The sequence below is a fragment of the Tupaia chinensis genome, unplaced genomic scaffold, assembly GCF_000334495.1.
Source record: "Tupaia chinensis unplaced genomic scaffold, TupChi_1.0 Scaffold000199_1, whole genome shotgun sequence".
NCBI lineage: Eukaryota > Metazoa > Chordata > Mammalia > Scandentia > Tupaiidae > Tupaia > Tupaia belangeri.
In genome coordinates, this window is record NW_006159674.1 from 3,592,076 (window position 1) to 3,604,961 (window position 12,886).

Genomic DNA, 12,886 nt, shown 5'->3' on the forward strand with positions numbered 1-12,886 from the left:
GAATTTGAGTTCCAGAGACGTTCTATTAATAGATCTCTAAATTTCATCATCGTATATCTTATACACACACACAGACACACGCATATAGAATATGTGGATGCATGTGTATGAATTATATATAGTAGTATCTAATCACATATATTTAGTGATAACGTACATATTAGACAGGCAAACATGTATAGTAAGAGACCAAAATGACATTAATATTTTCAAATCCTATTCATCTACTTTTGATCCAACTTTTAGAATATCACCAACAGTATGGGGGGAGGAGGGGTGTGTGACGTGTGCTCCATCCAGGAGGCAGGCGTAGGAAGAAACTGACCATTCTGAAAGTCCATTTTCAAGCATCTTTTCCTGAATCCACCACCAACTTCTTGTCTACTGCCTTACTGCTAAACTATTGTAAGGTACAGGCCCTCATAATTTTCTCGGTTTGATACCATCTTCTTAAAACCTCCTACATGGAAAATAGATTTAGTGCCATCCGTTGAGGAAGGAAAAGAGAAGGTGGTGTGTCTGTTTGTTCACGATGGTGATACTTGAAAATAACCAACCACATATAGGTGCCTGGAACTTTCCTGAGAATGCAGCATTCTCATTTAATTCTCACAATAACCCCGCAACATAGAAACCTGTTGCTTTTCTCCTTCAGTAAAGAGAAAATTGAGGAATGAAGAGGTCAAGCAAGTTGTCCGACTCCTAATAACTCCACCGAGGTATTATCACTCTGAGCCACGAGGCTATACCATGCTCTGGAAGCAACATTTCCAACTGTGGTGGAATTATTAACTGTAGAATTGTTTTTAAATACATAAATTTTTAGAAAATGTATTTGGGCACAATTTAGGATCACATTTTTGTTAGGGTGATAAATATGGCTGAAGAGAAGGTTGAAGTCATAATACAAAGAGAATTAAAAGGCAAAGGGGGCACCAGCTAGTGGCATGGTGGTTAAGGTGGTAGACTCCCTCATGACCAACTATGGTTTACGTCCCAGACCTGGTGGCTGGCCTTCTCATTTTACCTCTTTTTCTCTCTACCTGGTGAATGCATGTGCCCTATAGCAAATTTAAAAATAACAATAATAGGGACCGGCAGATGGTATAGTGGTTACACAATGGACTCCCACATGGCCCGAGTCATGGACCTGGTGGCTTGAAAATCACGCTGGGCACATGAACATGCATTCCCAAGATCCTAGGAACAGAGTGCAGGAGAAGGGATTGCAGCATAGCCATGCCCCTCAGGGGTGATTTCTCACCGTCTCTGTCTTTCTCTCTCTCTCTGGCAAGCACACACACCCTAAGGCAAAAACCTCTTAAAATAAGAGCATGAATAATTAATAAAATAAAATAATTATTTTCTTAAAAAAGGCAAAAGAAATCTAGAAAAATATTTGCCACCAAAATGACAGCTAAAAGACGAAGAGTATTAATATATAAAAAGGTCATATAAATTGACATGGTAAACCTTAATTCCCTAATAAAATAATGCCCAAAGATACGTACAGACAATTCTTAAAAGAAGTGGTTTGTGAACCATTGCATCAACCTTACCTCTTCCAAGTTAGAAGTATGCTTTTCATCACAAAAATGAGGATGGTAGACCAATAATTTACCTTAGAAATCCAGGGTACCAATTAGTGTTCTAAGGACTTAATTATGAAATGATCACATATTTAGATTTTTAGATATGATAGATTTAGACACGACATGGATAAATTCATATAAAGCTCTGCCACAAATGAGACCTCTATGAGAGATAAAAAGCAGTTATGAGGGGACAGATGGTGATTGCATTTCATGCCAAGACAGGTATAGATCATCTACAAAAGAAGATAAAACCTGTATTAAACATTTTAAAAAATGTTCTGTTCATTAGTGGTCAAAGAAAAACCAAGACGGGGTCCTTTCCTAGAAAGATTCTTTCACTGAGTACAATTTTCATGATTGGTTGCTAAATAAATCCCAACAGGATGGAGAAATGGAGGAGAAGATATTGCAGGGTGGCCATGCCCCTTTGGGGGTGTTCTACTACCCCTCTGGTGAGCACACACACCCTCTGGCAATTAAAAATAAAGGTACAGGGGTAATAATAACACTATTCTCTTTAATCCAGGAATCAATGCAAATGTGTCTTCCTTGAATGTCGTAGAAAAGCATTGAGGGAGTGATATTCTAAAATGAAAATGGGATTCCTTTCTCCCTACAGACATAGATCCTCAAGGAGGGCCCACTTGAATCAGAAGAGAAAGAAAGTCACACCTGAGCCATTGATCTGCCGAAATGACAAGAGGCAGCCAGAACACCCTGAACCTCAGAACTCAGACACTTCTGAATCTTCTAGGAAGCAGTCAGTCTCTCCACATCAAGACCCTTAGGGCAGCCTTGCACCAGCACCCCCGTAGCTCTGATTTGTTCTGAATGTAGAATGAAAACAAACTTTTGCAAGCAATAGAAATTGCCCACGCATTTTTTTCTTTTTCTTTTTCTTTTCTTTTTTTTTTGTAGTCAGCTTCATTGTAACCCATACCCTGAAGTTAGGCATGAGTCAATTCTGACAGTTCTTAGAATTGTGTCATCGGGATTCAGACTTTGGTTGCTAAATAAATCCCAACAGGATGGAGAAATGGAGGAGAAGATATTGCAGGGTGGCCATGCCCCTTTGGGGGTGTTCTACTACCCCTCTGGTGAGCACACACACCCTCTGGCAATTAAAAATAAAGGTACAGGGGTAATAATAACACTATTCTCTTTAATCCAGGAATCAATGCAAATGTGTCTTCCTTGAATGTCGTAGAAAAGCATTGAGGGAGTGATATTCTAAAATGAAAATGGGATTCCTTTCTCCCTACAGACATAGATCCTCAAGGAGGGCCCACTTGAATCAGAAGAGAAAGAAAGTCACACCTGAGCCATTGATCTGCCGAAATGACAAGAGGCAGCCAGAACACCCTGAACCTCAGAACTCAGACACTTCTGAATCTTCTAGGAAGCAGTCAGTCTCTCCACATCAAGACCCTTAGGGCAGCCTTGCACCAGCACCCCCGTAGCTCTGATTTGTTCTGAATGTAGAATGAAAACAAACTTTTGCAAGCAATAGAAATTGCCCACGCATTTTTTTCTTTTTCTTTTTCTTTTTCTTTTCTTTTTTTTTTTGTAGTCAGCTTCATTGTAACCCATACCCTGAAGTTAGGCATGAGTCAATTCTGACAGTTCTTAGAATTGTGTCATCGGGATTCAGACTTGGCCTGACACGATGCAGCATTGTTCCTGATTACTCATATTCCACAGTTCAAAGACAAAAGAATTTGATCAGAAAGGCTCACGCTTTCCTCAATCCTCTCTATTAAATCAATCGAATGTTCTGACATACCAATCCATAGATGTCAAGTCACATTTACAGACATTTAAATCACAGGCTTGCCTAGGCAAGGCTCTGGCAGAGAAGATTTTAAAAGTGACCTCGATTTCTTAATAGTCATCGTTTGATTCACATTCCATAGAAACACATAAGAAAAGCAGAGTTTGGGTGGAGGAGAAAGAAGACTTAAATATTACACCGAATAGAAGGTTTTTCTTTCGTTTGTATTGACGTTCTTATTCCATTAAACTCAGAATTCATCTAGGCTACCTCTTCAATTTGGACACTATGAATTCCCATCTCCTTCCTCGCTAATCCCTGGAGGACTTTAATATTTTAGCTGGGTGAGGAGACTCGATAGCAGAGATTCTGACAAAGGTCTCTGCCTTGCCTCCTGGGGCCCCAGAGAGCACTTTGCTAGCAAAGTGAATTGGATCATTAAGTGGCAGAAACCGGAGGAGCCAGGGTCAGTGCTAAGCAGTGGTTCCCTCTTTAGAGCAGAGCTCCCACAAGGGAGAAAAAAGGCAAACTGAGGCAGCTGACAGGCTAGTCAGGGTTCCAAAGCATGAAAAGAGTTGAGTTTCTAACCAGACTGCCTAGAGGCCAGACAAGATTCTCTCACAACCCCAAACGTGTAAGGCAGAAGAAACCCTCCCAGTTAGGAATTAAAGTTATCAGTTTCCAGGCTTTTTAGTGCCCCAAGTCAATTTTGGTTTTGTAAATGTTTTTAAGTCTATGTACTTATTTCTCCCATGAGCAAGAGAGATAGAGAAATAAAGAGAAAGGCAGAGAGACAGCATCCCCAACAGGACACAGTCCACCTCTGCGCTCAGCCAGCCTCAGACCCTGGGTACGCACACGCCTGGTATACTCAAAACGGACTCCAGATGCAAACTATAAACTTTGCATGAAGGGCATCCTCACAGTTGTTCTATGACCACTGTGCCACTTTCCAGCCCCTAGTGTTTTGTTTTGTTTTTTTTAAATTAGATTTTGTCATAGGGCACATGTGCCCACTGGAGACAGAAAGAGAGAGAGATAGTGAGAGGGAAAGTGAGAAATCATCCCCCAGGGTGGATGACCACACCACAATCTCTTCTCCTCCATTCTCGCCTTGGAAGTTTGGGCATGCACACATAGGCACCTGGCAAGATTTTCAAGCTGCTGGGTCTGAGACTTGAACTGTGGTCAGCCATGTGTGAATCCAGCTTCTTAACCACCACACCACCTGCTCCTCCTCTCCAGTTTTAATCACTCACCTAACTGAATTGATGGTGGTATTGGAGCATCTAAAGAAATCAATGCAGCCTGATGCTCCCAGTGACTGTTTTGTGTCTTCTGACATTACAGGTACCAGGTCGGTACTTCAGTGAACCTCATGTAACGTAAAGGGTTACTACGGAAGGCAGCGTAACCACATGCTCGGTTCGGCTGTTTAAATGGCTGAAGGATGGGAGATGAGGCTGGACTATTCACAAACATGCAAGGAGAACAGAACAAGAAAGTCCTAAGTTCATACCTCAATAGTTGCTTCGATGGAAGGTTCAAGACAAACTAAAATATTGCCATCTTGAGGTAAGACAGCCCATATTTGTGCTCCTTGTCAAGGGTAGTGGTGAAATTCATACCCCATGCATTCTAAAAATTATACCAGTTATTAAACACACTGGATTCAAATTTTTAAAACATGATGAATACTTGTGGCAACCACAGAATTGTGGGAATACTGTAGGGATGCAGGAAACTGGGAGATACTTATTGCTGTCATTATTACTTCAAATAACTTATGATTTTTATTTATCCAATTATATAAAGGGAGAGGTTTGCCTCATAGATTTGTTATGACAAACCCATCTTTTTTTTTAAATGCCAACGGGCATCTTTTTTTTTTTTTTTTTTTTTTTTAATGCCGGCAGGCACATATGTGTGCATGAGAGAGACAAAGGAGGGAAATACCCCCTGACATGGTCTGGTCAAACTACAATCCTTTTTACCTCCAATTCTCCATTCGATCAGGAAATGGCAGACACATACATGTACGTGCACAGCATGGTTTTTAAGCCACCAAGGCCAGATTCACACCCTGGTCAACCATGTTAGATCCGGCTTTCTCTGCACAGCACATAACTCAGGGCCAGCACCAAGATCCCATCTTAGCTTTGAGGTTATGAAGATCTTTGTTCAGTCTCTGGATAACCACCAACTACTAGGTTGTCAGGAAAGTCATAACATATTTTTCTATGCAGAAATGCATCATGATTTTCCCAACAACTCAACAGATCTGCATGGCTGATCTAATTATGTGATGTCTGATTCAATGTTTTCATTTTTAAAAGATGAAGATACTATACTCTTGACCCTTAAAATTATTGAGAAAGAAAATGCACTAAAATCACAAAAGTACTTAAAAGGTAGAACCATGTGATCCATGTGCAAAACGAAATTGTGTGCCAACCCGACTGTATCTGATTTCACTTTATCACTGTGATCACTCTCAGTGTCACAACTACTATGGCCTAGTGACATTACAACATCCTGCTGAGCTGAACTCTGCCTGTGACACAATGAGCAACGTGAACTCCCAAATGGGCTGCATTATCATTCTTATGAGTCGTTCATTAAAAAAATCAGTATTAATCTGCCATTTCACTGAACAGGGACAATAAAAATAACATCCGTCTTAGGAAGACCAATCAAGTGTACCTATATTTCAGAGCATTACTCAATGCTCAGTATTTTATGGAAGTAAAATAGCAAAAGGTCCTGAGAGAGGAAATAGGATTATAAATTAATTAATATTGGATTTATATACAGGCAATAACTGGTGGTGTTCACTAAATTTAACCTACCAAATAGCAATTTCACATTCTTCAACCGAATAAAACACATACATATGAATGTAAAAGTCATCTCAGGAAAAACGCCAACCATAACAATACATACTCTATTATTTGCTATTTACTGAGGCCTTACTGTGGCACTGAGTTAAATGCTTTGTCTCAATGAACTGTCACAACAAACCTATGAGGCAGATACTGTCATTAGTCTATTGTCATAAGAAGAAAATGAACCAAGTAGAGCTGACATGTGGATGCAGCCTGTCCTAATCCTTACCATATCCTGTTGCTTGAAATATCTGGCAGGCCTGTGGCCTCGTGGTTAAGGGAGCTGGATCTCAGATGGCCAAATGTGCGGTCTGAGTCCCAGACTCTGCAGCTTGAGAAACATGCCAGGTGCATATGCATGTGTGTCTAAAATCCTAAAAGGAGGGAGAGCTGGAGGAAAAGAGCCTGTGGTGAGACCATCCCCCACAGGGAGCTTTCTCCTCTTTCCTCTCTCCCTCTGTCTCTCTGTGGCAAGGGCATGCACTATCTGTCAAACGTTTTTAGAAAAGAATATCAAAGCTCCCTGCCATACTAAAACAGAAAGACAGCAAATATGGCGAGGATATGGAAAGAAGAATGGTGAGGGCCCCAGGAAGATGGGAGGCCGAGAGAAGACACTTGTAGCATCCGCCCATCACTATACAGGGAAAAGGTAGCCTGCAGGGCCACTAAGCAGAATACCCGACACTGAGAGGCACATGTCAGGTTATCACAGGTGAAGTTCTCGCACTAATAAAATCATCAAACACTGTCCTTGGTCTAATTCCAGATCTAGAAGTAATATCCAATCACATGTGGACTCCCATGTAGACTTTTCAAACACAAGAGAAGGAACTAAGGAGCTAAACCAAACATTTGGTGTTTGTGGCATTATCAGTGGAGGAAGCAAGGAAGTATCAGTCTCCAGGGGACTTGATTACTTTGTATCATAAAATCAAGCTTCCAATTGCACAGCTGGGGACCAGATGTGCAACACAACAACAACAAAAAAAAAAAACCCAAAGTTTTATACTAAGTTAAGTACATGTCAGGGCGACCAGGTGACCCTGCTAGACAGTACCATCAAGGCCTTCGAATTGCTCTCTAATAATAATAATACAAAGGTTTCAAAGTACCATATCATGTAAATAATTCAGTTGAGAATATTTTTACAATTATAACAAAGAAGGAAAACTTGTAGAAAACAGAAAATATATTCATTGAGTTCAGTGTTAATTTCCATTACCTTTCGAGAGCTTCGTGAATTACAGGATCCAAAGTCATCCTGAAAAGCAAAGAAACATTTAGCAAAGGTTAAAAAAAAATTATATATTTACCAGGATAGCAGTTTGTAAACACACTGTTATTAAACATAGAAAGTGTCTTAAAATGTGACATGAAGTAAAAGAGAAAAAATACAATGTATCATAATAGAAGAATGTGTCTGTAGGAAATGCTTAGATAAGTGCAAAGTAAAGTATGCATTCCAAATCAATGATATCGATAGTCTAAATAGACTTTTTTTAAGATGAAGTTGTGCCAAATACACAAAAGAGTATGATTCTGAACTTGAAATAAATCTGTCCATGAGATGCAATGGTAACTTTATTATAATAAAGACAAGGCAAAAACATATTTTTCCTCTGTATGGAAAGGATAGCACAGCAAAACATCTTCTCTATCACTTTCTTTCAGTTATATGAGAAATCCATTTTCTGTCAAAGTTTATTACCTGAAATTTTATTTACCAAGGGCATGAGTAGGAAGACATGTAAAAGCCAATGAGCCTTATTATGCAAGAGATGATATGGTTCCTATAATATTATTACAATCTCAAAATAGAAAACCAAGGACCCTCTCTGAGAACAGGCAATCCAAGATGAACATTAATGCTGACTTTCTGCTTTTACAAAACAGAAAATGTGCTAACTTTATTCCATCAAGAAAAAAGTGCATTAAGCTCATTTTCCATTAAGACATAGTAAAATGTGCAAGATGCAAATTAGTCCAACTGGTATCAAAGTTTAAATATGGAGAATGTAAAGATAGGAATGTTCTACTTTGTAGTTAGCTCTGACTATTCTTACATGTACTTAATTTGACTATCAAAAGTTATATGTATTGACGCTATAAAAATTATTTCATCTTGTCAGCTTTAAGAAAAATCCACTATTGGGACCAGTGGATGGTTACATTGCTGGACTCTCACATAGTCGACCATGGTTCAAGTCCCAGACCCAGCAGCTTAAAACTCACACTGGGCACGATGCGTGAGTGCCCAGATTCCAAAAGGAGAATAGAGAAGAAGGGATTGCAACATGGCCATCTCCCTTAGGGAGTGGTTTCTCACTTTCTCTCTGTCTTTCCAGTGAATGCACATATCCTATACCAAAAAATATCTCTCTCAAAACAAAACAAATAAACAAAAACACTATTAGGTCATAAAGAATTAAATATGAAATTTCAAGTTGCTAGTTGAGGTTCTAATAATAGAAAATAGAAAGACATTAACATTTCTAACACCTTAACTTTATTCTTGGTATCAGCCACATTTTCTTTTTTAATCTCTACAAGTTCTAAAATGGTAAATATAACAATATCTTACAATCACAAAAGCTATGTGCATTCATTGTAAAAATGTACAAAACATAGAAAATAAAGGCCAATCATAGTCTGCCTACTTAAATAGAAGGTAATGTTTCATATTGCTCCCCTTTAGCAGTTACATACAGTGTTGTTTTTCCTTTTTTTGAGAGTTTTTTGCTATAGGGCATTTGCACTCATCAGAGGGACAGAGGGACAAAGAGATAGAAAGCAAGAAATCACCCTTTTGGAGGGACAGCCACACCACAATCCCTTCTCCTCCTTTCTCCTCTCAAGATTTTGAGCATGCATGCACATGCGCCTCATGTTGAGTTTCAAGCCGCTGGGTTTGGGAGTTGAACCATAGTTAGCCATGTGGTAGTCCAGTGACGTAACCATTACACCATCTGCTGGTCCCCACATTTAGTGTTCTAAACATGGTCTAGATTATACAATATATGCTTTTTGTCCTTAATACAGAATCATTTTTTCAGATAACAATTTTTGAAAACATGATCTTAAGAGTTCCATTCTAACCTTTATAGTTCCACATCAAAATTTGCCCAAAGACTATCTCATATTTGTTGTTTAAGTTTTTCTCTAGTACATCTAACATTTATAAAAATCTCAATTATTTTTTAGAGAGATTTCTCCTCTAAGGTGCGTGTGCTCACCAGAGTGACAAAAAGAGACAGACAGAAAGCGAGAAATCACCTCCCAGGGAGGATGGCCATGCCACAATCCCTTCTTATCCATTCTCCTCTCGGGATTTTGGGCGTGACCGTATGTGAGTTTCAAACTGCCAGGTCCAGGACTCAAACTCTGGTGGGCCACATGGAAGTCTAGCACCTCAATCACTACGCCACCTGTGGCCCCACATTTGCTCTTTTTAATCTGCTAATTTCCTTAATGAAATTCACCAAAAGTGATTTTTTCCTAATTTTTAATAACTATTTATATAATTTTATTTATTATTATTACTATTTTTTAATTTGCTTTATGGCACATGTACTCATGAGAGAGAGAGACAGAGGGAGACAGAGGGAAAGTGAGAAAGCAAGCCATCAGGTCCAGGACTCAAACCACAACTGGCAATGTGGGAGTCTGGCATCCTAACCACCAACGCTACCTGCTGACCCCCGAAAACGGAATTTCTGAAGAAAAGGCATAGATTTCTTTCATGGCACTTTCCTATCATTTGCCTACCACAGGGCCCATCAAAAGGGCAATTAGCAATGCCCTCTTTAAATATTCACAACTGCATCTTAGCATTTTTATGCAATATTGTTTATCTCATACTGAAAATGGAATGTAATTTTCAGTCCAATCTTCTTCTTTTCTTATTACAGCTGAGCAATTTATAAAACTTATGGTAATTCTCCTGTGTATAGCCTTGGGCCATTTTTACTTAGAAGATTTGTGGTTTTCTTACTGATCTGTAAGAGCTCTTTATATAATAAGGATATTAATCATTTGTGTATCAAAATTATATATTAATATAATTACTTTCATTCACCTTCCCAGTCTGTTATTTGCATTTAGGTTTGGTTTATAATGGCTTTTGATGCAGAGAAGTTTAAATTTTATGTAATCCAATGTATCAACCATTTATTGTCTAGTGTTTTCTATGGCTTCTATGCTTACAAAGTTATTCCTCAGTCCAATATTAATTAAATAGCTACTTACATACTTTCTTTATTTGCCCCTAATCCTCACCACCTTTGGCCATTGGCGCCTTTGTTTTTATTTAAACTCACTGGAATTTATCATAGGTATGGTGTGAATTAAGTACTTAATGTGATTTTTGTTTGTTTGTTTGGTGTTTTTTGAGTGGTATCTTTGTTGTAGGGCATATGTGTTCGCCGGAGAGACAGAGAGAGACCAAGAGACAGAAAGCAAGAAACCACCCCCTCAGCGGATAGCCATGCTGGCATCCCTTCTCCTCCATTCTCCTCTTGGGATTTTGGGCATGGATACACATGCATTCAGCATGAGTTTTAAGTTGCTGAATTTGGGACTCCAACCGCACTGGACTACTGTGGAGTCCAGCGACGTATCCATTAGGCCATCTGCTGGTCCCAATGTTAGGTTTCCAACCACACCTCCACACCTTCTCTTTGCCTTTGCCCAGCACCACTGGTGAAATCACCCATTCCTTTGTGATTCATCTGTGCAAAATTTGCTTTGACCTCTGAGCACTAATGTCAAGTTTGACACCTGGGAAACTACCTTACCAATGCCCATCTTATAGCCTCATTTTAAGGACAAAACCAGATGATGTCCAGAAAGCACTAACTTCAGGGTCTGACACAGCCTTTGTGCTCAAAACGCCAACAACTACACACCGGATCAGGGCCCTTTATTACTCTTCCTCCCAGCCATCTGCCTGTTCTAGTGCTCACAGAACATAGAATATTTAGCAGAAGGAATATCTCCAACTTCTTTTTTTTTTTTTTCAAAATATTTTCTTGGCTATTCCCACCTGTTTGTTTTTGATGTAACTCACTTTTCACTCCAGTTATTCTTAGTATACTCTTTTCCCACAATTCTCTCTCCCATATTTTGGGAAGAGGGAGGCAGGCATGCCTTATTCTATAATAACCAGAATTTCCAGAATATGTCTAAGAGTAATAGTGAACATAGGTATCTTTGTCTTTTAACTGGTTCAAAAATATCAAAGCTATTTGGGAATCATCACTGAGTTTAGTGTTGGCCATAGGCTTATAACAGGTAGGCTTTGGGGCCAGTGGTGGTATGGTGATTAAGGCACTGGATTCCCACATGGCCAGCCACAGTTTGAGCTTCAAACCTAGCGACTTGAAAATCATGCTGAGAGCATATGCAGGCATGCCTAAAAATCCTGAGAAAGAATGGAGAAGAGATACACATACCCTATGTCAAAAACTAAAACCAAAAAAAAAGAGAGGGTTCATAATACTGCAGAAACATCCTTGTATTGTGCTTTTCTAGTGTTTTTACTCCTATTTAGGACTTTTATTCCTATTCCGAGAAGAAAGGGATTTTTAAGGCAGTGATATGAGTTGCCCAAAGTCCACAGTCAGTGCAAGGTGGGGCCTTACTGCTCACCTAATAGAGTCAGTACCAGCAATATGTTTCACCCCAAAAGAACCATATAAATTTGTTTTGTAGACCTTATAATACATCTTTTATTAAAGTAGAGCAATAAAGACTAGCTTGTTTTTCAGCTAACCTGAAGAAACACAAATTATCCTTTTATTTTTTAAGAGAGAGATCTTTGTTATAGGGCATACGTGCTCACTGGAGAGACAGAGAGAGACAAAGAGATAGAAAGTGAGAAATCATCCCCCCCCCCCAGGAGGATATCCAGGCCACAATCCCTGCTCCTTCATTCTCCTCTCAGGATCTTAGGCACACATGCACATGCGCCCAGCCTGAGTTTTTAAGCTGCCTGGTCTAGGACTCAAGCCATGGTCGATTACGTGGGAGTCCAGTGATGTAACCATTACACAATCTGCTGGTCCCAATCATCCATTATTAACTGTAACAATATTTCAATATTCATCAGTGTTCCTATGGGAAGGCAAATTTAATAAGAGATACCAGTGACATAGGTAGGTGGGACTTCTCTCTCGTCATCCCCCTGGCAAAGAGACCCAAGAACTTCTACAGCTTTGGTCAATAAGGGTACAAAAATGAAGGTATTAAATGGTAGGACTTTAAAATAAAACAGAAACTCCTGGACCAAGAGGAATGAAAATTAGCAGGTAAGACAGAGATGGTGGTAAAAAGCAAGGAGGAAGGGGAAAGCCAGAGTAGAGTGTTTATGGGGGCCTGTGCCCTCCCGCTCCTGCCCCATACAGCCATTGGGATGAAAGTGCCTCTGAGAGCAAACGCCAAAGAAAGATACCGGCCCCTTCCCTTAACCATGGGCTTTCCTTACGAAGGCCACCACCTAAGCTCTGACCTGAATTCTCCCCCTCCCTATCGCCTACTGTGTTAAGGAAAGGCAAGCCTTTCTTCCACATGCCTGATCCCAGATAAACACAGGCACTGATGCTGGAGAATTTAACTTCATCAACTACTGAAAATGG

The 12,886-nt window shown here is 39.6% G+C and overlaps 1 protein-coding gene across 1 annotated transcript in view; it reads right to left on the bottom strand.

The window, feature by feature from the left end:
* ANK3 (ankyrin 3) overlaps positions 1-12,886 on the bottom strand; it is a 743,189-nt gene that overhangs the window by 600,781 nt on the left and 129,522 nt on the right. Inside the window, exon 2 of the mRNA XM_027771266.1 lies at positions 7,477-7,515. Within this exon, the coding sequence (XP_027627067.1) occupies positions 7,477-7,515 (39 nt within the window). The remainder of the gene's footprint in view (positions 1-7,476; positions 7,516-12,886) is intronic.